The 27,435-nt window shown below is 34.9% G+C and overlaps 1 protein-coding gene across 1 annotated transcript; it reads right to left on the bottom strand.

Moving 5' to 3' along the window:
- Positions 1–17,503: 17,503 nt before the first annotated feature.
- On the bottom strand, positions 17,504–20,157 carry LOC145591940 (uncharacterized). Its single transcript, XM_081648421.1, has 2 exons — positions 18,236–20,157; positions 17,504–18,134 (listed from the first exon to the last, which is right to left on the bottom strand). The coding sequence occupies exons 1-2, from the start codon at positions 20,155–20,157 to the stop codon at positions 17,504–17,506; spliced, it is 2,553 nt and encodes an 850-aa protein (XP_081504547.1).
- Positions 20,158–27,435: the final 7,278 nt, after the last annotated feature.

The following is a 27,435-nucleotide window of genomic DNA, read 5'->3' as shown; positions in this document are numbered from 1 at the left end:
TTTCACATTTCACTTCATTCGATAATCAAATGATGTGAAAAGTACTCATCACTGGGTTTGGTTTTAGAGAGACACAATTTGGTGCCTACACCTAAGCTAGTGTATCTCAAGAGCTCTATGAAAAGGTAATTGGTATTGTAACGTTTCTAATGAATTGCACAAGACCCGCCATTGCCTATGCGGTAAGTAGACTTAGTAGATATACTCACAATCCAATTCAAAGTCATTAGGTTGCACTTTGTCGGTTACTAAGGTACCTTAAAGGTACTATGAATGATTGTTTGCATTTTTATCACTTTCCTAATGTTATAAAAGGATATTGTGATGCAAATTGGGTAATTGATAATGATGAAATTTCCTTAACTAGTGGCTATGTTTTTATTTTGGGTAGAGGTGCTATTTCATGGAAGTCCTCAAAACAACCATGTTTAGCTCACTCCATGGAATCAAAACTTATTGCACTTGAGTTGGCAGGTCATGAAACGGAATGGCTTAGGAACCTCCTAACGGACATTCCATTGTGAGGGAAGAGTTCATCACCGGTGTCTATACATTGTGACTCTCAAGCGGCAATTGGAGTGGCAAACAATAGCAACTACAATGGCAAGAAGAGACATATTCATATGAGACACAAAGTGTTGAGGCAATTTCTCAAAAATGGAGTGATTCCTTTGGACTATGTGAGGCCTGAAAAGAACTTAGCGGATCCTTTCACGAAAGGATTGTCAAGAAAACAAGTTGGTGAATCATCAAGGAGAATAGGACTTAAGCCATTTGATACATTACATTTGTCCTAATTCCTATGGTATTTGTGTTTGTAATGTTTTGACTTTGTTTGTGAGGTTGATTTGTTTAACTCTTAAGGGTCCTTGTGCTATTAAGATGCACACTAAAGGACTCACATAGGTGGTTGTGAAGATTAGCCATCTTCTACGAAAACTTTGGTAGGTTTTCTAGAGCCTCCACTAGACCTAAGGTGAATGTGCTTAGCTATAAATAAGTACATCTCTTCGCGGAGTTTAAGTATATTTTAGAGTGATGTATGGGTCTTGGATTAAATCTTAGAGTTTAAAGGTCCGTCCAGTCTTTGATTAAGGGTCTAAGGATTTTAATGTTTGTCAACCATTATACTTGTAATTCATTGCCTCATTTCACTAAACTTTAGATTTCAAGTTACTTATGTAATATTTAAGTGTTATGTATTAATCTCCTCTTATGCCTAATATGTTGCATGTCCTCATTTTTCATTGGCTTTTCTTCCCTTCCTTAAGTGGGGGATTGTTGGAAATAAAGAAAGAAAATTCAAAGGGTTAGATATGGGCGCCCGATCGGGCGAGCATGCATCGCCCGACATGGCGCAAGAAGAGTCGTAGAAATTGGAGTTTCGCCGCCAGACCGGGCATGTTGGAAAAATAGTTGGCAGTTGTAGACACCCAAATGTGTCTCCCCAAAACCAAGCCCAGTGATGAATACCTTTCATGTCATTTGATTATCGAACGAGGTGAAAGTGTGAAAAGTCTAGTGATGTGGTTGTTTTTATTAAAATATCTCTTCTTTCTATTTTTGATAATATTTCTTTTCTTACTCTATTTATGAAAATAGCCAGTTCAATTTAGTTTGGTCCATGATAAGGGTCCAATAATAGTGTAGTTTTATTAGGCTTGAAAAGAGCTTTCCAACGATATATTATAAGCCCAATTCCGATGAATAATGAGGAAGTTGTGGATTAAATTAAATTGGGCCCGAAATGATTTTTATATGTGGCCCAATGATCTAGAGGAGGGCTGTAGGGAATATTTCAAGCCATCCCACTCTTGAACCCCACTGTGATCATACACTTAAGTATGGTGGCGTCCAAAGGGAATGAAGCTAGAGTAAAAGAGTCGCCAACAAGTTTTAGGAACTTGTAAACCGTTCACAGGGTGAAGGTTACACCCCTTAACAATCCAGGAGATCGTTAACTCCAATAGGTCTGGAACCATGACTAGAAGTTCGGGGATGAAGGTACAATTCCAACCTAAAAGAGATTGAACCTGCCCTAAATAGGCCTCTACTTTATTCTTTTCGTATTCATGTGCGCTTTCTTACTAACATACAATCAATGGATTAACCCTTAACCTGTTTAACTATGTTGGTTGTATTTAATGCACAAGCAAATCTATTATTGGCGATCACTTGAATTATAATCAAATTAACCCTAAACAAGATTATTAATTATCTTCTTAAGCGTGATTACAAGTACAAATTCCCTTTAAACCTGCATAAAAGGCGTGATCAAGTAATAACAATAATAATCATCAAGCAACATAATAACAATCATCATAATAATATTCTCAATCTCAAAGCATAATGATAATAGCAAGATCCTAGGCATGATACTAACAAGATTAATAACAAACCCTAGCATGTCAATAAACATTAAAGATCAAATCTTTAACCCTAACATGATACTAACATGATATTAAGAAAGAAATAGAAAACATCATAACAATCATACATGATATTAGAAATCTTAATTAACCCTAAACATGATACTAGGAATCAATAAAACGTCCTAACATGATACTGGGAATCAAAATAATAATCTAAACATGATTTCTATATCAAAAAATCAATAAAGCAATTAAATTACTTACTTCGATGCCTCGTATCTCTTTCTAATAACAAAATACACCACGTTAGTAAGTTCAAGGAAAATAATAAATCAAACAATTAAACTAAATAATGGAAATAGGGATTTGGGACCAAACCCTCAGAAATTATCAAACCTTTCACGTCTAGGGCGAAGGAAACTTCTAACTTGGCTAGGTGTGTGTAGGACTAATGAGTGAGGAATTTTGAGAGAGGGAAGGTTTAGAAAAAGAATAAAGAGAGAAAACTTCTAGCTTTAGAGAGAGAAAGAGAGATATGATGATTTTTTATTGTAGATGATTGAAAAAAGGGGAGATATGACCTCTATTTATAGGAAAAAAAAAGAGTCGAAGAATAAGAAAAGAATCCGAATTCGAATCGAAATAAAACTCGTCGGTCAGCAATTTTTGCGAATTTTGTTTTTATCATATCTTTTGATCCAGAAGTCCAAATAAGTCATATAATATGTCGTTGGAAATTTCTTGAAGTCTACTTTCCAAATCAATTAGAATCAGATTAAAATATTTTGTAGATAAAAAGATATGGCCGAAATAGTGGGACGGTGTCAGTTTTGGATAGAGTTTCGTATTTAATTTCTTTCATATCTTTTTCGTTATAGCTCGGAATTAATATTATAATATATAATTGGAAAGATAATTTCAAGATCTATCCAAACATATAAGATTTGGATAAAAATTATAAGGCACGAAAATAATATCAGACTGTCTTTGAACATCTTTAAATTCGAATAGAATTAGGACTAAAAAAAGGAAAGTTTTAAAAAAGGAAAGTTTTTATTCAATTTCAAATTCTATGATCTTATCTTTTCAAAAAGGATAACTAAGATCTATTAGAAAATTATTGAAGCTTCTAATAAATCCTAATTAGTTTAGGAGTAGGATTAAACCTTTGGACCCTCCACATGATCATTGGGTTGTAGGTAAAATCCGATTTCGGCCCAGTTGAGTATTATAGCCATAACTTCCTCATTATTAATTAGAATTGGGCTTATAATATATCGTTGGAAAGGTCTTTTCAAGACCCATCCAACTACACCATTATTTGACCCATATCATGGACCAAACTAAACTGGACTGCACATTTTTCATAAATAGGGTAAGAAAAGAAATATTTTCAAAAACAGAAAGAAGAGATATTCTAATAAAAAATCTTAATCACTAGACTTTCACACTTTCACTTAGTTTGATAATCAAATGACGTAAAAGGTATTCATTACTGGGTTTGGTTTTGGGGAGACACATTTAGGTGTATACAAGGGCCTATTAATTATTATTTCTAAAGTTGTTAGGATTGACTTTAATTTTCTAGAATATTTAGAAGGTTCCTTATAATTCTAATGGAATTAGGATTAATAATTATATTTTAAAGAGTTTTATTTGGAATAAAATAGGTGTTTTATGATAAACCTGATTTTAATTTGATAAACACGGAATTTACTGCTTAATCATATTAAGAAGAGGATTCCGTACAAAAGCGCGTTTTATCTTTAAATTAGCGCCAAATGACAAAGTTTGTCGCCTGGCGCTAACATTTGTCGCCTGGCGACATATTCTAGTTTTATTCCGTATAGAACTTGAAGTATTAGAAAGAGATACGAGGCATCCAAGTAAGTAATTTTATTATTCTTTTGATATAGAAATTATGCTTTAATTATTTTATTTCCTAGTATCATGTTAGGATGTCTTTATGATTCTTAGTATCATGTTTAGGGTAATAACTAAAATTTCTAATATCATGTATGTTTCTAGTATTTTGGGATGCTTCCTAATATCATGTTAGTATCATGCTAAAAATAAAGCTTTGATCTTTAATGTTTAGTGACATGTTAGAATTTGTTATTAATCTTGTTAGTATCATGCCTAGGATCTTGCTAATATTATTATGCTTTATTGAGATTATTATGATTGATGATGTTGTTATGTTGCTTGATATATATTGTTACATTATTGTTATTGCTTAATCACGCCTTTTATGAATGTTTAAAGGAAATTTGTACTTGTAATCACGCTTAATAAGATAATTAATAATCTTGTTTAGGCTAATATGACTATAATTCAAGTGATCGCCAATAATAGTTTTTTTTGTGCATTAAATTTCAACCAACATAGATTAAACAGGTTTAGGGTTAATATATTGGTTGTACGTTAGTCAGAAAGTGCACATGAATACGAGAAGAATGAAGTAGATGCCTATTTAGGGCAGGTTCAATCTCTTTTAGGTTGGATTTGTACCTTCATCCCCGAACTTCCAGTCATGGTTCCAGACCTATTGGAGTTAACGATCGCCTGAATCGTTAAGGGGTGTAACCTTCCCCTGTGACTGGTTTACAAGTTCCTAAAACTTGTGGGCGACTCTTTTACTCTAGCTTCCTTCCCTTTGGACGTCACCATGCTTAAGTGTATGATCACAGTGGGGCTCAAGTGTGGGATGCTTGAAATATTCCCTACTGTTTTTTGGCGACTCCACTGGGGAAGGATTTCTATTTAATTCCTAAAATTTATTTTGTCAATGAGTTAGAATGAGTGGATGAGACTCGAAAAGTTCTAAGTATTTCATGTGCGTAATTTTGATTAACATTGTGGCATATGCATAAAAAGGTCCGCATTAGAAAGACCATCCGAAATGCGTCAAAAACATAGGATTTTTACATGTAGGAAATTAGGGAAATATCTTTCACAACTAAAATCGAAATAATGCTACGAAAAAACTAGAAAATTCAAGAACAGAAAGCTGCTGAGGCATGTATGAATTAGCGCTGAGAAAACAGCGTCATTGCCGAGTGATGGCTTTTTCGCCTAGCGACAGTAATTGTCGTATGGCGACAGAGGCATTGTCTAGCGACATATGCTATTTTCTCGCGCTGAATTCTTCCAATACCGAGCCAGGAATCTACCTTCTTGTTTCGACTAGTTTCTAGTACTGTTTGCTCGATTTTACTTCCTGATTGGGTTTTTCCCTTTTTTCTGAAACCCATATGTGTTCTACATATGGCCATAACCCTCTGGGGATTCACGCTCCATCTACCCAATCGAACACTCCTGGCAACGAAGGGTACATCCGAGTTTGTTGAATTCACCAAACTGTGGAAGCGAGTTTAACTCGCGGGGTCCCATCCACTCGCGCCAACCCTTCCAAAGGTAAGGCTTCCACGCGATGCATCCGGACTCATAACCATGGACCCTCTTTGACTAACCCATATCCTGAACTTTAGAGAACTAGAGACATGGTTAGGTTGCAAACTCATTGCATCATATTGTGACTATATGACTATTTGTCCATTATTTGTTTGTGCATAACCTATATGTGTTTCCACTAACCGTTTGTTTGACTTGTGAATGAGTCTAAATGAACTAATTAATGACTAAAGGACTTTGCTAAATTAATTAAATAATTAATAAATGATTGAAGTCTACATAAATTGATCAAAGTCGACTTAGTACGACTTTAGGCTTGTCCCTTTAGAGTAAAAATACTGGAAACAGTCCCAGACCAATGTTCCAGCAATGGCGTAGAGGTTTAGATTTGTAGCGCCACGCGCTAGTGATTAGCGCCAGGCGACAATGTTGTCGTCTGGCGCTGATCCTTAGCGTTTGTCGACAGTCCATGTTTTTGCTCGAGTCTTCACGACGAGTCTAATTAATCAATTTACTTAATCAGTTTAACCAGTTTATTAATGACAATAGTCATATTTAGTCCTTAATTAAGTCTAGCCACATAGTCTAGTCTCATGGTCATGAAACGAGTCAAACATGTCACCTACACTCACTAGTCTTAGCACACACTTTGTGTATATATCATCATGACCATGTCTTAGGTTCATGCATGAGTCGATTTTTCCGTCATTTGAGTTGGGGGTACATTCTATTCCTAATTCTTTCATATCTCTCCATCTATATCGTCTTTCCATTCTCTACATGCTTTCTCCATATCACAACCTTCATTCTTCCTACCTCCTTCCATCTATTGCATGTTGAATAGAGTTTGAGTCAAATAATTAACAAAAAGTATCCATAACTTCTCTTTTCACAACACTTGGTCAAGGAGAGAAGGGCGATTAATCAAGGACAACACCTTTGTTCAAGTACTACTTTTTGACAAACCAATTAGTCGGAAGAGAAAATGACTTATGATGAAGCTTTTGACTATCTTCATGATTAAGGTCTCATTCATGCCGTTGGCCCCAGTCATGATCCACCACCCGAGAATCGATCTCCTAATTGGGATCCAAACTCTTATTGCAAATATCATAGAGGCCGTGGTCACACCACCAAAAAGTGTTTTACCCTCAAGGATCTCATTTATTCAAATCACCTTCATGTTCCTCTGAGCAACAGGAAGGCCAAGAATAGTAACAATAATAACAGTGGCTGGAAAGAAAATAAGAACGACAATCCTTCTTCTTCCAAAACTACCCACTCAAACAACGTTAGCACGTTTAACTTGGATGAGGTCCTTGCCATGAACAAACGAGGGAAAAAGAGAAACTTCACACCTATTGGCATAAGTTATGACACAACATTCGATCGCCTTCATGCTAAAGGTCTCATAACTCCTATTAGACCATTTGAAGATCCACCAGTCGAAAGGAGGACGGCTAGCTGGAACCTCAATGCACACTGCAAATACAATCAAGGTAGGGGTCATACTACTGAGAGTTGTTGGAAGCTAAGGGAGGCCATCCAATATTTGATTGATAATAACAAGCTTCCCATACCTCCAGCTGGCAAGAAGACTGAGTGATGATAAACACAATACACGAGGCGAGCTTCAACGACAAGATTTCGTGACCTCTTTTTCTATTTCTGTTATTCATCCTCTCCCCAATAAGTCTAGCATAGGCACCTTTTATTTTCCTTAAATCTTATTTTGTAGGTTTTTCCTTTTTACCTTTTAATAAAATGAACATTTATTTCCTTGCATATGATCATTGCATTTCATTAAAAATAAAATCCATGTTGAATTAAGCACAAGGTATACTAATGATTTGAGGCACCCTTTGTAGCCATATCATATTACCTTTCACCCTTCAAATATATAATCCTTTCTTGATAAACCACTTTGAGCCTCGTTTACTGACATACCTTTCTTTCTTCAACCCGCATCTACCTAGCCTTGGGATGGGATGGTGTGCAATTTATGCAATTTTCAAAGAATAAAAGCTTGAGTAATTTCAAAAAATAAGCAAAAATAATAAAAGTTTGCAAAAGGGCAAGTGTTCCAATGTCTTTGATATGAACATGTCTTTGATAAGAACACGTCTCAGATTGCGTCTCTTGTCGAGTGCTCGGTATCGTGCCTGAGAAACATGAATGCCAAGTGAGTGATAGAGAGCATGATCGGGATTGCCCACACTTATCAAAAATATGCAAAAGCAAAAAAAAAGAGCAAAAAAATAAACAAAAGAAAGAGAGTTCAAAAATGAAAAAAAACCTCAAGCATAAAAATATAAAGATTCAAAAGCAAAGTTGCACACCTTGGGGGCTTATCTAGGGTCTTGAGCCTTTATCCCCTTCTTCTTCAACCTTTAGCCTAACCACGTTACAACCCTTAAAAGACCTCTTTCAGGTATACACACACTTGTGCGAGGTTCGGCTAGAGCTACGTTCGTCCTGAATCCTAACGGATATGTAGGCAACCTCACATCGAGGTGCGACCATAATAAAAATGCATTCATTCATTTCACATTCATGCATGATCATATCAAGGGAGCTCCTATGCTCATCCCTATCCATTTAGAGCTAGACTTGGGGGCTTGATCCTTACATTATTAGCTTACCTAGCCTAAGAGTCACAATTATTTGACTCTTCTCGAAATAATATTTTTTCCATACACTTAGCCTTTGCAGCCTAGTTTTAGTGTCACTTTCACACACATCACAGATACATAGACAAATAATCCTACCTTTAGGATCCCTTTGTCATGAAATCTTAACATGAAGTTGAAGCATGCCTTGTCATATCAAAATCACTCATTATCATAATTCTTATTGCATTACAAAGTATGAAGTACTTAGCCTCCGTGCCTAAGTTACCTAAATACTTTTATCATCGAGTCAACAATCGAGATAGCCTAGGATGTTATAATCCTTGCACCATGTGAAACAACATCAATGCATACATTTGACTAAACTCATTCAACATGCACCACTCAAACACTCACTTTGATTCTTTTTCACGTCTTTCTTTTTCGGGAGAAAGTCGGTACCCTCCACAAAAATGACGGAATTTTTTTGCTTTTTTGCATTTTCGAGTTACACAATCATAATACAATGCAAACACGAGTCATGTACGTTGACTCATGTCACCTCGAATTGAGTCTAACACATGTGTCAAAACACATTAAATCACATAAGAGTCACACACGTGTCAAAACACATTGAGTCAACCTCAAGTCAATCAATCACCTTAGGTCAACCCTAAGAAAAACACCAGTAAAGTCTTTTGGCGATCTTTTGATTTTTACAAGATACAATCAGCAAAGCTCCTGTTCGTAGCCAACCGAACGATCTCAACAAACATTCAAGTATCATAAAACTCTTTTGCTCAGAAACGCGTGGGCATCCTATCAAAGCTCTTTTGTTCAGAGACGCGTGGACATTCCTTTCAAGCTCTTTTGTTCAGAGGCGCGTGAACATTCCTATCAAAGCTCTTTTGTTCAGAGACGCGTGGACATTCCTATCAAAGCTCTTTTGTTCAGAGACGCATGGACATTCCTTTCAAGATTTTTTTGTTCAAAGACGCGTGGACATACCATAAAGCCCTTTTGCTCAGAGATGCGTGGGCGTCCTATTAAAGCTCTTTTGTTAAGAGATGCGGGGGACATTCCTTTCAAGCTCTTTTACTAACAGACGCGTGGGCATCCTATAAAGCTCTTTTGTTCAGAGAAGCGTGGACATTCATTTCAAGCTCTTTTGCTCAGAGACGCGTGGGCATCCTATCAAAGCTTTTTTGTTCAGAGACGCGTGGACATTCCTTTCAACCTCTTTTGCTCAGAGACGCGTGGGCATCCTATCAAAGCTCTTTTGCTTAGAGACGCGTGGACATTCCTTTCAAGCTCCATTGTTCAGAGACGAGTGAATATTCCTAAAACAGAAGCTCTTTTGTTCAGAGACGAATGAGCATCAACAGTAGCGAAGCGCGGCCATAACATCAACAACAGTAAAACTGAAGATGGCTACAAGAAGTCACCTTCGACGACGTTCCCTAGGATGTGGAGAGTTGTCATAAACAATAGAAGATGGGTACAAGCGGAGTTATCTTTGATGGTGTTCCCTAAGATGTGGAAGACTAAAACAGCACAAATTGAAGGCAGCTACAAGCAGAGCAGTCTTCAGACGATATCCCCTAGCTTGAGGAAGATCGTCAAACAAAATCGGTTACTCTAGAGACGTGTGCTCGACGGTGCAAGATACGTGTTTCTTAACTCTTTTATCAGTTTAACTAATGCTAGTTTTCAGGTATCGGCGTTATAAGAATGATATAGGATCGCGGAACGTTCTGAATCATTCTCCGTCCCTATTGCTACTTTGACTTTTCGTTTTCGAAACTTGCGTTTCTCCAAACTCAGTCAAAGTGGGGCCTTCTATAGACACCCAAATGTGTCTCCCCAAAACAAAACCCAGTGATGAATACCTTTCATGTCATTTGATTATCGAACGAGGTGAAAGTGTGAAAAGTCTATGATGTGGTTGTATTTATTAAAATATCTGTTCTTTCTGTTTTTGAAAATATTTCTTTTCTTACTCTATTTATGAAATAGCCAATTCAATTTAGTTTGGTCCATGATAAGGGTCCAATAATAGTGTAGTTGGATTGGGCTTGAAAAGAGCTTTCTAACGATATATTATAAGCCCAATTCCGATGAATAATGAGGAAGTTGTGGATTAAATTAAATTGGGCCCGAAATGATTTTTATATGTGGCCCAATGATCTATAGGAAAGCCTATTAATTATTATTCCTAAAGTTGTTAGGATTGATTTTAATCTTCTAGAATATTTAGAAGGTTCCTTTTAATTCTAATGGAATTAGAAGTGTTTTATGATAAACCTGATTTTAATTTGATAAACACGGAATTTGCTGCTTAATCATATTAAGAAGAGGATTCCGTACAAAAGCGCGTTTTATATTTTAATTAGCGCCAAACGACAAAGTCTGTCCCCTGGCGCTGGTCTTGTCGCCTGGCGCTGATGTTTGTCGCCTGGCGACAAATTCCAGCTTTATTCCGTATAGAACTTGAAGTATTTTCTATCGTTTCCAGACTTTTTTCTTATAAATAGGGGTCGTATCTCCCCGTTTTTAATAATCACCAATCATCTATTCTCTCTCTAAAAGCTAGAAGCTTTCTCTCTCTCTATTCTTTTTCTAAACCTCCCCTCTCACAAAATTCCACATTCATTAGTTCTAGACACACCTAGCCAAGTTCGAAGTTGCCTTCGCCCTAGACGTGAAAGGTTTAATATTTCTGAGGGTTTGGTCTCTAATCACTATTTCAATTATTTGATTTAATTGTTTGTTTTATTATTTTCCTTGAAGTTACTAACGTGTGTATTTTGTTATTAGAAAGAGATACGAGGCATCCAAGTAAGTAATTTAATTATTCTTTTGATATAGAAATCATGCTTTAATTATTTTATTTCCTAGTATCATGTTAGGATGTTTTTATGATTTCTAGTATCATGTTTAGGGTAATAACTAAAATTTCTAATATCATGTATGTTTCTAATATTTTGGGATGCTTCCTAATATCATGTTAGTATCATGCTAGAAATAAAGCTTTGATCTTTAATGTTTAGTGACATGCTAGGGTTTGTTATTAATCTTGTTAGTATCATGCCTAGGATCTTGCTAATATTATTATGCTTTATTGAGATTACTGTGATTGATGATTGTTGTTGTTATGTTGCTTGATATATGTTGTTATATTATTGTTATTGCTTGATCACGCCTTTTATGAATGTTTAAAGGGAATTTGTACTTGTAATCACGCTTAATAGGATAATTAATAATCTTGTTTAGGCTAATATGATTATAATTCAAGTAATCGCCAATAATAGTTTTTTTGTGCATTAAATTTCAACCAACATAGATTAAATAGGTTTACGGTTAATATATTGGTTGTATGTTAGTCAGAAAGTGCACATGAATACGAGAAGAATGAAGTAGAGGCCTATTTAGGGCAGGTTCAATCTCTTTTAGGTTGGATTATTACCTTCATCCCCGAACTTCCAGTCATGGTTCTAGAATTATTGGAGTTAACGATCTCCTGAATCGTTAAGGCGTGTAACCTTCCCCTGTGAACGGTTTACAAGTTCCTAAAACTTGTTGGCGACTCTATTACTCTAGCTTCCTTCCCTTTGGACGCCACCATGCTTAAGTGTATGATCACAGTGGGGCTCAAGTGTAGGATGCTTGAAATATTCCCTACAGCAGTTCGCTCGACCAGGCGCGATAGCAACCTAGCTTTTGGTTGGGTGCTCGCCGGACCAGGCGCGAACTAGTCTGTTTGGACTTTAACGACTTCCTTGGATTCTTATTCTTGTTTGATTTCTTAACCCCCCATTTAATAGGTTGATTATGGTGTTTTAATCACCATAATCATTCGGATTTTATTTTCTTATTCATTAAAAGATTCCTCCATGGTATTCCATCTTTTTCGATCATCATTATAAATTGGAGGAGGATAGTATGATTTTACACAACAAGAAATACATATTAAACACAAGCTAAACACATACTCTATATTGAGCTTGAGTTACTTTGCTCCAAGCTTCCACTAAAAAGTTCCTTTTAGTGGAAATGGTGTTGTAGACACCTACTTTTGGCATCGTGTCCCGACCGAAAGTGCTATGACGATATATAAAACCATCTTTGTGTTACATCAACGTGAAGGATACTTATGGATTACTGATTAAGTCATAAAAACGCAAAACAATTGGCTTGACCCAAAACGAAATGAACAAAAGCCAATTTAAACTAAGCCTGATCAATAATTAAGCCTAATCCCAAGATTAAACCAAATTTTGACAGACTTAGAAGCGCCTTGGTTAAAATCTAATGCTGCCGCAAAAAATGTCGCACGCATCTCAAAGAGTCGCACTGGCCTGGCGCGCGCAACTCAAACTGTTGCGCGTGGCATCAAGCACAATCTCTAGTGATGCGCTCACTACTACAAAAAAGGCCTTAGAGAACTGTTATAATAGGCCTTATAGAACGCCTCAGAGGCGTTCTTCTGCTAAGCGATGTGTAAAGTTTACAGAACGGGTACAAGAGGCGTTCTAATGCAAGGGAAAAGAGAACGGGTACAAGAGGCGTTCTACATCCAAAAGATAACCGTTCTCTTTCCTATTTTATATGTTTATATAAAATGAATAAAAGAGAACGGTTAGCTAAGATAACCGTTCTCTTTGTCTTTTTTTTTCAAAAAAAATATATTTATTTTGCATCACAGAGGTTGCATATATCCTAATCAACACCATCAATTAATAAATCAAATCAAATAGAATTGAAATTGTAAAAAGTCAAATTTCAAATTAAAAAGAACCTTTATTACGGAGTATTCTTTATATTCAAATAATTACATCTCAAGTACATTTGATACAATTCTATACCCTAACTTAATAATTATCAATGTGCTAAACTGCTAACAACTTCAGAAATGCAACTTGAATTGCCCATGAAATTCGAACCACCTCTACCTTAATAATACAATTCAACCGCAGCGGAGCTTCAACAACCTGAACTAGCAGCGCCTCGACCATTGCAGCGTCTCCACCAAAGTCGACCACCGCAATGTCCTGAACTAGCCGCACCAAACACCCACAAATCTGAACTAGCCGCACCAAACACCCACAAATCAAAGATGAAAAATCAGAAATTATAATCAAATCACAACATAAAAATCAATTGATAAAAGTTATAGATCTAAAATCAATAATCACTACTACATTTTTGATCTAATGCAACCCTTGAATCCGTTGTATTAGACATCAAAAACCGTGGTATTAGACCTAATGCAACGGCCGTGTACCGTGGCTTCTGCTGGCGTGGCGTTAGGCCTAATGCAACGGCATTTGGTATCTAATGCAACGGCAGCTCTAATCCGTTGTATTAGATTGTACCTAATGCAACGACCTCCTTTATCCGTTGCATTAGAGTATTTTATAAAAAGCGTCATGAAAGTGAGACCTGATGCAACGGAAAGGCTAACACAACGGTATATATTGCATTTAAATTAGCTTCTAATACAACGGCTATATAATAATAATAATAACAATCATTAGTTAATTATTATTAATTAGCACCTAATCATTATTAGTTTAATAATATTAATTAGATGTTTAGTTAGTTAAATCTTAAAAGTAATACTAAATACAAAAAAATTTCATTAAATTTATAACAATATCCTAATTAAGTACATACGTTAAATACATTACAAAATATTGTTTTCATATGACACTACCACACAATATTAATATATAAATGTTTACTAATTAATTTAACAACTGTGCAAAATACAATAGATCTCAATGTATACATATATATAGGCAAATAGTTCCAAATCTTCAGAAGCTTATCGAACTAAATCAACAAGTGTCGCCAATAACATTTACGCACTATTTGTTGGATGACTAGTCAATGTACTTCATCTCCATCTAGCTCGTCATGCACCTACACGTTAAAAGAAATAAAAATAATAGAAGTGTTGATTAGTATAGGTTATAACCACCTCCTCGCACTTAATATATGGTTATATTATAATTACACTAAGAATTTAGTAATCATTAAATCAAAAAAAAAAAAAAAAATAACACATGTAAATTTTTTGACATGTACATGGCCATCATTCAAGTTTGGCTAATTCTTTAAGGTAGACAGTGAAGGTGACATGGCCGAAATTCTATCAGATTTCATATTTTAGATCCATAATAATGCCATATACTCAGCCATGGTAAGTGGGCAAAACTTGCTTTAGATACTCTCCCTAGAGATAAAACTGACCAGCAGATTTGTGTTCACTAATCAGTTATGCTCACTACCACAAGTGTCTTAAATCAACAACACAAGGAACATAAGCAGTATACACAAGCATGAGAAAGTAAAAGTTGTTACCTGATTAACTGTTGCACCAGATTTGGATTGTCCATTCTGGTTAGTTTGGTTTGTGAGCTGATGTGGTGCACTAGATGCATCATTTGGAACTAATGGCATCACAAAATCAAGAACTTCAAGATTAATCTCCGGGTTAGCTTCCTGAAGTTGAGTCAAAACTGCAGTTGTAATGCTTGGTGCAAGTTGTTGTACTAATTGTGCTTGCATACTTGCTAAGAATTCCTCTAGGAATATAAAATCTGACTTTTTAGCTTTTTCCTTCAAATCTGCCTTTTTCACACCTTTTCCATGAAGGCGCACACGGCTTTTGCGCTTAGGATCTGGAATCACTTCGGAGTAAGGGTCCTTAGAGTTGTTACCATCTTCATGTTGGGAAGACTCTAAAGCTTCCATTTTGGCCTATATGGGGAAATAAAGTAATATGTTACTATTTATGAAAAGTAAAGAAAATATAAATTATATCTAAGATGTTAACTCACAATATTCTCTTTTGCTTTTTCATAGTTGGTAAGGTATGTCCTTCCGACAACTCTCTTTCTTAATTCCTTATAAACCTTTGCTTGGGAAGGTTCTTGCTTATCCGGATCTTGTTGTTGCTATAAAACATGATATATTGAAATGATTATATATTATTAAAATAAAGAAAAGGGTAAAAGCCTCATGTACAACAAGTAATGATTATAAAATTGATCATGGAATAGCTTAAAATTAGATAAATTATTTACCAACTCATGGCGTAAAATGGCAAATGACTTACGACCCAAATTGTGCATATCATCTAACATTAGACGATTGTCTTTGTTGACTTTACTAATTTCCTATGGAGTAAAACAATCCAATAAGAATTCAAAATTTAAGGGCATATTTGATAAAATAAACAAGAATAATAAACTCGAATCATTTGTGTTATTGTTAAAACAGTTAAGCGGAAGAAATTCTGAATTAAGGTTTCGAAATTTTTTCACAAGTAAGACGATCAAATTCATATGTATAATACCTCAGCCTCTTTGGTATGCCAATATTGCAAAAGATCTCTAAATTGAGGTTCTGAAATTGTGTCTGGTTTATGTTCCCATCTTAAATCATCAGTTGGATATGCATAGAAGTACAACTTCTTAGTTTTGCGTTTATGAGCTTTCCAACATGCATTGATAGCCCCCATCACCCAATTAAATCCAGCTTGAGGAACCATATACTTGTCCTGCACAATTATGAAAATAATACAACAATAACATATGTAGGTTTAAGTATGAGTAAAATTGAATAGATTAATGCAAAAGAGTAATATCACTACATACTAGGACATATTCCCATATCTTATCAAGTGTGGGTAGACTTGGAAATTTGATATAATTAAGAGGTGCAAGTTCAGAATCCCTTGCCACAGTTCCCAAAAAAAACTTAAACTCCGTGACGATCTCCTTTGTAGGTCCAACTGGCTGACCAAATTTGTTTAAAACAATGACTGGACGCTCCTCTCTTGTACGTGCATGTACCTTTGGTAACATTGTCGGACCTCGATGCTTTTTCGTTTTTAAAGCTAATTCAATTTCTGTTTTCAATAATAAAATCAGTTTTATGACAAACCAGATTAGTATGTATCAGAAACAATGCTCACATATTACAATTATATTTTTCATGTTCAAATTAATATCATACCTTCCCTGGCAAATTGCGCTATAACCTTGTCTTCCAATTCTTGATCACTCTCAAAATCAGTCCCAGCAGCATTAGCATTCTCATTTAGTCCATTATCATCATCACTCGCATTTAGTACATCATTAATGTTATTCTCATTCAATGCATCATCGTCATTTTGTATTAGTGCTGTAGTAGAATTGTACAAAGAGTGATTACTTTCTACAAGCACTTCATTGTTTACTTTTTGCCTTTTTCGAAACTCGAGGTATGCTGACATGGAACCAGGAGTACAGAATGATCTTTTTTCCCCCTCTTTTGTACCACAACTTGCTGGTCTTGTTGCTTCCCTTGGATGCACGAATGCTTTTTCTGGTTATTCATCTCCACGACACCCATATTTTGTGGGCGAACTGATGAATAATATAGTTTCTTTGAGACCTATAAACATAAGGCTTTTGCTAATTAATTACAAGCCAAAAACACCGTGTTCAACCAGTCTCTAGTATAGCTACTTTTGATGTTCAATCAGTCTCCAAATATTAATTATTATTGTTCTATTCTAGTAGTACAAGTCGATGAAAATCACAAATTTATGTCATCATTGGTGATAATAAAATGAATGATACATTAAAGAAATAAAGGGTAAAAGATACTAGCCTAACAATTATAGAGAGTGAAACAGCAACATAATTACAGGAAAAAAAGGGACAAAAAAACAAACCTGTTTACAAACTTTTCTTTTTCCAGAAACGAGATTGTCAACTTCCATAGTTTCGACTTCATTTTCACCATCATAATCTGATGTGGATTCATCATCTCTATCTTCTGACATATTATTCTGCCTTGCACTTGGAGTAAATAAGGCTTTCGTTTTTTCTTCAAGTATCTTATTTGCTAACGATCTGGATCCTTGGGCTTTCATCCTTTCTGCATTCGACTTTAATTTTTGAATCCTTTGTAGTTCATAATCTGTAAGCTGACTTTGGGAAGCAGAAACTTTGGGTTTATTCCCTTTCATCTGCACAAATAATAAATGAAAACGCGTTTAGTTGCCAGAAAATAAAGATTAATAATATGAAACAAATTGCAATGAAATATAAGCTAGTTATAAAATGTAGTGAATATTTTAAAATGTGGATCAATACCATCCGAAAGCTCTCTAGGAGGGAGTTGCATAGCATAATGCCAACCCTCTCTATTCAAATCTTCTACATAAAACACTTGATGTGCTTGAGATGCCAAGATAAATGGCTCTTCTTTAAAAATGGTCTTATTCATATTAATCGTAATCAGCCCATCATCATCATCCTTTTCCGAATGAAACCAGACACACTTAAATAAGACAACACTGAAATTACCATGATAAGATATGTCAATGATTTCTGTTATTGCACCATAATAATTAACAATTCCCTCAATAGGATTTTGATCTTTGGAACTCGCAAAGCTATGTGTCATGGCTTTTAGAGTTACTCCGCTGTTTTGAGTGACGCAATTTGCATCACGCTTCATGGTATGGAACCTATAACCATTGACAGAGTACCCTGTGTACTTTTTAGCAACATAAGAAGGCCCTTTTGATAGCCACAAGATGTGGTTTGGGATAATGTCCTGGCCTTCTTTGAGTATCAAATCAACTTTCTCCCTAAACCAATCCACAAAATCCTTGCTGTGGTCCAAAGCACTATTCCATTTCCTTTTTCTTTTAGAGCTTACACATATCTTGTGCTCACTGTGAAAAAAAAAATGATCTTATTAACACTTGTTACACTTGTATAAAACACATCAAAACTAAGGACAAACAAAAAACTACATTATGGTTACAAATCTTACCTTATATATTTCTCAACTTCCTCACAATCACAATTGAACAAGACATAACGATGTGCTTGTGCCCATGTAATGCGATCAATTATGTGTCCACGGTTTTTTTTCTTTGAGGTCCTTCCTTTTCCTTTGATAGGACGTCCTACCTTAGGGAAAAATGATTTTGAGGTACCACACTCATTAACTTCAGGTGTAGGTGTGACTTTGCTTGATCGTTTCAAAAATCTAGCTATGAAAGCAACACATTCTTTAGCTTGGTATCCTTCTGCCATTGAGCCTTCTGGGCGAGCCTTGTTTCGAACATCTTGTTTCATTTCGTGCAGATTCCTCTCAATTCCATACATGCACCTTGAACTCACGGGTCCACCCAACTTAATTTGGTCTACCAAGTGTATTGGTAAATGTTCCATTATATCAAAAAAAGCAGGTGGAAAAATCCTCTCAAGTAGGCATAGAGTTTCAACTATCTCAGATTGCAATTTTTCAAGATCTCGAGGATCAATAGTTTTACTCCATATACCTCTGAAAAAAGCAGAAAGTCTTATCAAAGGACTAGCAACATCTTTGGGTAATGTTGTCTTCACAGCAATTGGAAGAAGATAATTCATCATAAAATGAGCATCATGGCTTTTGTAGCCTGCTATTTTCCTTTCTCCAACTTGCACACAACGACTAAGGTTGGAAGCATAGCCTTGAGGAAACTTAGCATTTATTATAACCTGGCAGAACTTACGCTTTTGCTCTAATGACATCCAAAAGCGAGATCTTGGAAATTCTTCACTACCATCTTCCAATTGTATTGGTTGAAGCTCTGGCATCAGCTTAAGTTCTACCAAATCTCGACGAGCATTCACATTATCCTTGGTCTTTAGAGAAATATCTAATAACGTTCCAATGACATTATCAAAGAAATTTTTCTCAATATGCATTATATCAAGATTATGGCGAATAGAGCAGTGCTTCCAATATGGTAATTCAAAAAATATAGGCATCTTTCTCCACGGATTCGGATCCTCCACATCACGCCTTGGTTTGTTCTTCTTCTTTCCAAATGCATTTGGAAAATCACGCAACATATTCTCAATATCAATTCCATTCAATGGAATAGTTTGACATCTTTCCTCAACTTTCCCGTCGAAATATCTCTTATCATGACGCCAAGGGTGAGATGGATCCAAAAATTTACGATTTGCCCTATACACATTCTTACCACTACAAGGCAACCACTCTGAATCTGTTTCATAATGACATTTAGGGCATGCCAAGTATCCTTTTGTGCTCCACCCGGATAACATTGCATAACCTGGAAAATCACTCACGGTAGTCATCAATGCTACATGCATGTCAAACCTTTGATAAGTCGAAGCATCATAAGTTTCCAACCCAAACTCCCACAAATCCTTCAAGTCCTTGATAAGTGGCTGCAAATATACGTCAATGTCATTGCCAGGGGAAGACGGACCAGGAATTAGTAGGGCTAGCATCAAAAACTCAGGCTTCATAATCATCCAAGGAGGCAAGTTATAATTAATCAACATAACTGGCCATGTACTATGGACAATGCTCATTGAATTGAATGGGCTAAATCCATCTGTGGCTAACCCAAGCCTCACATTGCGAGGGTCATCAGCAAACTTTGGGTATAAAGAATCAAATTCCTTCCAAGCTTGACCATCAACTAGATGATGTAAAAGACGATCATTTTCACGCCCATCAGCATGCCAAGTCATGTATCTCGCCGTCTCTTGACACATAAATAGCCGTTGAAGCCTTTTCTTTATTGGAAAGTACCTAAGAATCTTTTGAGGAATCCTATAGGTCTTTCCATTTTCATTTTGTATGTCATTCTTTGTGTCATTTGATTTCCATTTGGGCGTCTCACTAACATGGCAGCTTGTTGCATTTTCATGCTCTTCCCAATATATCATGCAATCATTTGGGCATGCATCTATCTTAGTGTAATCCAACCCCAACACTTTCAAAACACTTTTTGCTTCGTTAAAAGAATGGCAGTTTTGCATCAGGTAACACCTCCCTTATAAGCTCCAATATATCTCCAAATGCAACATTAGTTAGCTTATGATCACACTTCAAAATAAAAAGTCGGATCATGAAGGAAAGTTTTGAATGATTTTTACAACCAGGATATAATTCTTCCTGGCCCTCTTCAACTAACTTAAAAAACTTTTTGGCCTCATCATTTGGCCCCTTTCTAAAATCATCACGTGCATCATGCAACAACCCTACTATGTCATCATTAAAATCATTTGGGGTTGACCCTTCATCATTATCCAAAATAGTTTGTTCCCTTTCAATGTTGATCCCTAACTCTGATAACTTATCTGTTCGTGGAACAAAACCATTACAAATAAGGTGATCTCTCACAACACTTTCATCACGCCAATAACGATAATGACAACTTTCACAAGGACAACAAATTTGATTTCCTTGAGACTTAGAAGCAAAAGCCTTTTCGACATATTCATCTACTCCCCGTCCATATTCATCACTTAGGGTAAGAATTAAGAGGGTTATTGTTACAGTAAAAACATTTAATCAATTCACTAAGAATTAAGATAGTTAATTTAAGCAATTAGCAAGAACCGACAGTAAATCTGATTTACAAATTACAACTACAAGGAAATATTTATTTTTTTTAAGAAAAGAAAAAATCATTACTTATAATAGATCACCGATATACGAGCTACGGTTCATTCTTTACCATATTGGTGCCCCCCTTATTCCTCTTCAAGTTCATATTGACAAGATTAGTCGCCCCGTTAGAGATAATTCGATTGTGAGTTTATCAACCTTCAATCCCCTTTCGAATGCTAATACATTTTCTGACTTTGCAATGTTATATCTTATACAATTATGTCTTTTGGCCTAATACTATTGTTATCTTAAGCTTTTTAGCTAAACTTTGATATATAAACAAGCAGATTCCTGTCTAATACTAGTTTAAGGCAACTTGACTATCTTTGTTATAAGTGGCTTAAAAAGAGTTTTTACAGTTGTCAAGTAAACACAAACCCCAAAAAAAAGGAATGAAAGAAAAAATGAAGAAGAAGAAGAAGGTAGAAACATATACTGGTATATGGCATTCATGTTGATAAAATGATTTCAAGGCTTCATATACTATATTTGGAAAAATGTGCAGGTCCAATAATCTGAATTTTCTAGCTACTATCATCATGTGCATAGTTTATAGTTGTGTGAATTATGGTATAATTAGTAAAATAAATGAATTATAGTTGGCATTCATGTTGATAAAATGAATTATAGTTGCAGGACCAAGTCGATAATCAAGTAGCATTGAAAGACATTAAGTATAATTAGAGATGGAAACCTTCTCAACACACTAATTACACCTCGCACGTATTAGTGGCGAAGGTCATCTCAATCATTTTCGGGTCCATGTTCTAGTAAAATAAATTGGGCCTTAATACAGAGTATACAATTTTATCAAATCTTAATAAACTTAGTCTTTAAATTTTCAAAGTAACAATATCTCATGTCATATTACTCGTAGTATATTACAAGTTTTAAAGTTTATATAACAATACTCATTTGTTATACGTACTTGCTTAAGATTAACATTCCATAATCCTTAAGCCAATTTTACATACCATTGAAATATTCTTTCTTAATATGTATTTTAAAACTATATAATTAGATGTAACTAATTATCATAGCAATTATTCAATTAGTAGGCCCAATAAAAATATCAAGTATTTTCTTTTTTTGAGTTCACATAAATTTAAAATAATAAGTAATAAAACAGCAAAAAATAATTATTTTTACAAAATAACTGGAAAATATAAACTCTAATTGAATTTCTTTGGAAAAAGAACACTAATTGAAGAATCAAAGAACTATAATGTAGTATTAAAATTTATTTATTTTGGGTTCAAACCAAACTTGAATATCGCAGTATAGTGTGGTATGTACAACTAATTGTGAAGAAAAATGGAGAAAATAGTAGTAAAAGCTAATTGCAATACAAATTCACAAACACAAAGAACTAAGTAATTGTAATAACACCTTCCATGGCCTCAAACACAAATCCACAAACACAACAGCAAAAACTTCAAATTAAATTAACAAAAGACAAGGGGAGAGAGAAACCTAGACACATATGGCTTAGTGCATACCACCTCTAAACCCAACAACATAGATCAGAGAAGAACCCATGAATATTCTTGCCTAAATTATACTCTCTTTTCATTGTTTTTCATTTAGGCAGTTGGGTTTGTTTCCTGTTTAATACTATGGGTATTAAAACTGGAAACTATATAGCTAATATCTTTGGATTTTAGCGTTTCTTTGGAATTCATTACACTCAATTGCTCTTTCTGGGCCAATATCTTTCCAAAACATAGCTAATTAAAGAATCTGCTACCCGATTTACATGATCTTGAGGGATAAAAATTGTGTATTTTTATTTTCTTCCCTAATTTTGAAAAATAATAAAAAAAAAAACAACAACAACAAAAATTTCATAAAGAATTCTCAGAAACGAAAATTAGTTGTATACCTTGAATAGAAATTTGAGCAATCCGACATGCAACACGAATATGGGGAAAACGCAGCCTGAAGTTCGAGCAAATACCCACTAAATTTATCGCAGCCTGAAGAAATTCGAGCAACTACCCACTAAATTTATCGCCGCCTGAAGAAGTTCGAGCAACCAGCCACCTCCGTTCTGAACATCGAGCAACTAGCCACCGCCTGAATGCCGTCTTCGTCACTACGTTCCTCTCACAATTTTTAAGTATTTTTTTTAGTAATTTATGGCCTCAAAATTTTGAGAATTGGGGAAATGGAGAATTTGAGGTTTTTACAGATTGCTAAAGTGAATTGGGGGAAAAGTGAATTGGGTAAAATGGTAGTACACAAGTGTGAGAAAATGGTAGTACAGATTAGAGTTCTTTTACATTTCCATTTTTCTTTTCAATTTTTTTTTAAAATTTTTGGCCTAAGAATTGGAACACGTGTATGGCTTAAAAGATATGGGAAAAAAAGTAGAGGGAAGCTGAAAATTTTCCGCGCGTCTTTTAATTTTTCATTACATACCGTTGCATTAGCTTCCCTTTTTTATTGAAATAGCTAGCCTAATGCAACGGTTTGTTAGAGCCGTTGTATTAGCTCTACCTCTCAAAACATTAGTGTTGAATCAGTTGTATTAGTCTACTCTATTGCAACGGCTATTACAATACCGTTGTATTAGCCTTTATCAGGTCATTGCATTTGGTCAAAAATGTAGTAGTGAATTAAGAACTAAAATGCACTTGATAATGTAAAACCTTCTATGACCCACCAACCAATTTATTGTCAGCCACCACCTTACCCGACCCACCAATCAATTCAATATCAGCCACCACCTACCTTGATAACGCAAAACCCCAATCAACTCGCAACAACTTGCGACCATAAACAGAGAAAAACCAAGATTTTAATGGTTCGAGCTTTCGTGCACCGTATTGCATCGGAGTTGGGGTTGGAAAACAAAGTGATGTGACGAATAGGATAGTTGTAAATATAGGAAGAAGACAACAGAGAAGGGGTTAATCGAGCGTCAGCCGAAATTTTTAGCATCAGGCTTTGAGGGATGAAGGTAGAAGAGAAAGGACTAAGGGTTTCAAAGGAGGGAAGAAATGCGTGAGAGGATGAGGAAATGAAGAGGGGAAGTTATTTGACTATTTTAGAATGACGGCTATCTTTTTTCTTAAGAGGAAAGAGGAGTTAGGGTTAGAATTTTGGGCCTCTTAGTATTTTAGATTTTTATTGTTATTTTTATTTTTTAAAAAATAATGTTGAACATATGGAACGGTTAACTAAGAGGAGCGATCTATATTGTAAGTGTAAAATTTGGAAATATCAAATAGAACGGTTAAATAAGAAATGCGTTCTATGTAATAAAATCACAATTTAATAAAATAAATAAAATAAATCAAATAGAACGGTTAATTAAGATAGGCGTTCTATATAATTCTAGAGATCGCATATCTAAGTTAACCGTTCTATATTTTGCGATCTCTAATCTAGTTTTTGGTGTAGTGGCTCACGGAAGATTAAGAATTTTGTGAAAATACTGAATCGAATATTACCATAATACTGCCCGCAACTCAAGAAGTTGCGCTGGCATGGTGCGTGCAAACCAAATGGTTGCGCATGACATCGAGCGCGATCTTCTGTGTTGCTTTTAAATTTCATAAAAATATGGAATCGAATCTTACCATAATACCGCGCGCAAGATAATTAGTTGCGCTGCCTTTAGCAGCACATCGAAATCACTTATGCGCAGTAGGCGTGCGACTTCGTGAGATGCGCGCAACACCTGCTGTAGCAGAATGTTCAAAACCCTAAACGCACCTATTCCCTATAAATAGGGGTTTAATACATAGCTTTGAACACACAGAAATTAACCTCAAAAGCTGGCAAAAACTTTGTGAACTTGTGTACTAATCACCCTCTTGTCCTAAACATTCATCACTTTTATTACTTGTCCTTATGGTGGAGGTTCCAGAACAAGGAGTCCATAAGTGTTGTAAATGAAGATCAAGCAAGGAAAATTGGTAAAATCCCGAGCACTTAGATCAATCACCATTTCTTTTATTGTTTATATAACCTTTAATCAATTAGTGTTTTTTATCATTTAAAACGGACTTTAATTAATTAATTCACATAGTGTTCTTTCGTTAATCAAGACTAGAATCTGATAACTAATTGTTTGTTTTATAACCTAAGCCAAGGAAAATCTTTTTTTATTTTTGTTCTTTCATGAATATTGATTAAATAAGAATAACGACTTTTGCAATGTAATTCCTATATGATTGACGTGTTTAAATAAAATCAACTAACTTAGTTTTAGGTTTCATGTTGCATATATTGTTTGGTAATGAAATTGTGGAAAAGGAAGAGCTAGTAGAGGCCGCCATAGGGCTAGAATAACGATTCTCCCCTAAAGGTAACGTTAATTTAGTACCATCGCTCCCGAACTCATTTATGGTATAACTAGACCAATTTGGGCATGGGTAAACTTATGATTCAAGCTAAATATCCCTTGAACTCTACTTGGGAGAAAGACATGAACGAGGTTTATGAGTTTTCCTAAAACTCATTGGTGACTCCCTATTAGTTTCTTACAAAAAAGCGTAAATGATAGAATCAACCCTAATTCAAGGTCTCCCAAACAGTTAGGAATTCAAATCCTAATACACCCTAAAAGTGTAAAGTCTTAGGCTTTTAAAGGGTCTTAGGCATAGAGGAGAAGGATCTCCTACGATGGGCACACCCTCTTTACAGGTGTGTTAACCTTAGGGAACGTGCCCACGAATACAATTGAGCACCCCGGTTGCGTCGGAATTTCGTTTACAAGTCAGTGAATTTGCTTCAAGACACACCGTACTCTTCCTCTTTTGTGAGATCAATTTTTCGATCTTGCTTGTTACATTTTATACTATTGCTTTAGATTTCTCTTTTATTTACAACAACCTATACCACTTTGTGAACCAAACATCCCGTAGTTAAATTCTTGCATGCTCGCTTTGAATGAAAATTATCTTGTCTAGGATTATTCGGCTTTTACGTAAATTGGATTAATCTCGTAGGTAATTTGTAAGCTGTAAAGTGTTAGCGATAGTCGAGTTTGGCTAGTATTTGTGGCTTTGACTCATCTTCAAAGTCTCCGCCGGAGAAATTAAAGTCAAGAAGAATTACATTAGGCTTATTACATTAACACTAATTTTAGTTGCATTAGCTAGTGTATTAGACAGTGTTGTGCGGACTCATTTCTATCATTCACTTGCTGCCTTAAATTCTGCTTTATTCCTAGTCGTGCCAATCCCAAACAAAGGTGGAGACATTGCCAAAGTTGACACCAACAATTCAAGATTGTAAACTTACTGAAAATTCTGCATAGAAAATATATTTAGAATTGATAATTAGACCTCGAAGCTGCCTTAAATCTCTCAAAAAAAAAAAAAAAAAAAAAAAAAAAAGGAAGACAATAAAACTTTTCGGGACGCATCATACTTTTCTGGTTTCGTTAAAACGTTTGACATTTTTTGGCACCTTATGCAATTGATATGCCCGTGTTCTTGTATGATGTACTAGGAGGATTCTTCATATTATCTTTTCCATATGTAGATGCTTGCCCTTTCCCCTGAAATAGCATTAATTTGTTCTTAGGTTATTATACGAGTACCATAAAACGAAAGTGTCCGGATAAATACGTAATCAAATACAAGTAAATAATTAATACCATCATTTCATAACATTTCTTAACATATACTATGATGTGGATTGAAGAAAAAAAGATTAAAATTTTTATTGCTTTCTTTGATTTTTATTTGAGCCATCTACTAAGTTGTGAACTTGTGGAGATTGACTGTCATCAATCCGAAAGTTATGCATTTATACTATATATTAAACTAATCACTAGAGTACTAAACTTTTTATTTTTTCTTGTTTTTTCTTATAAAATAACATGTTAAAAAGTTAATAATAAAAACTTACAATAATTTATGAATATATTTTAAATAACATATCTAACAAGAGATTTTTAATGGTAGACATTAAATGATTCAATTTTTTTCAAAAAAATGTTATATAAGTCAGTTCATTTAAACTAATGTTATTTTAATTAACTTTTATTATTTTCATGTCTTATTTTTAAGCATCCGTTTGCATGTGGCAAAAACTAGTGATTAATAAAATTACCGTTAGATTATATTATTAGGACTAGTTGGTTAGGATTTCGTAGTTATAGATCCTAATATTTATTTTTTGTAAAGTAAAATTGGGATTATTGTTAAGATTTATTTTATCTTTTAACTAATTTTTGGCCCCGTGCAATACACACATTCATAATAATAAGATTCATTAGTAATGATAGTCAATCGAAATGAAGTTAATTGAAATTAAATGACTTAAATATGTAACAATTTTTTTTCTTTTTAAAAAGAAATTGAATTTATTTAATGTCTACCCTTAAAATTGAATTTATTTTAATGTCTACCCTTAAAATCCTTATATATATATATATATATATATATATATATATATATATATATATATATATATATATATATATAAAACTCCCACGAAAGAAAGGGCGAAACTCCTTGAAAGAAAGACCGTTTCTCCGTCTCGAACGATTGCGCTACGCTTGATTTTCTTGATTGAGCGTGATCCCTTCGACA

Source organism: Chenopodium album, chromosome 18 (genome assembly GCF_948465745.1).
Source record: "Chenopodium album chromosome 18, dcCheAlbu1.1, whole genome shotgun sequence".
NCBI lineage: Eukaryota > Viridiplantae > Streptophyta > Magnoliopsida > Caryophyllales > Amaranthaceae > Chenopodium > Chenopodium album.
This window is presented reverse-complemented; position numbering and strand designations above follow the sequence as displayed.

Bases quoted from the DNA above. Each gene is read 5' to 3' on its own strand.
- LOC145591940 (XM_081648421.1), bottom strand. From the start codon at position 20,157: ATGATATATTGGGAAGAGCATGAAAATGCAACAAGCTGCCATGTTAGT. The intron at 18,135-18,235 runs GTAAGATTTGTA...TTTTTTTCACAG, and splicing joins GAAGTTGAGAAATATATAAG to TGAGCACAAGATATGTGTAA.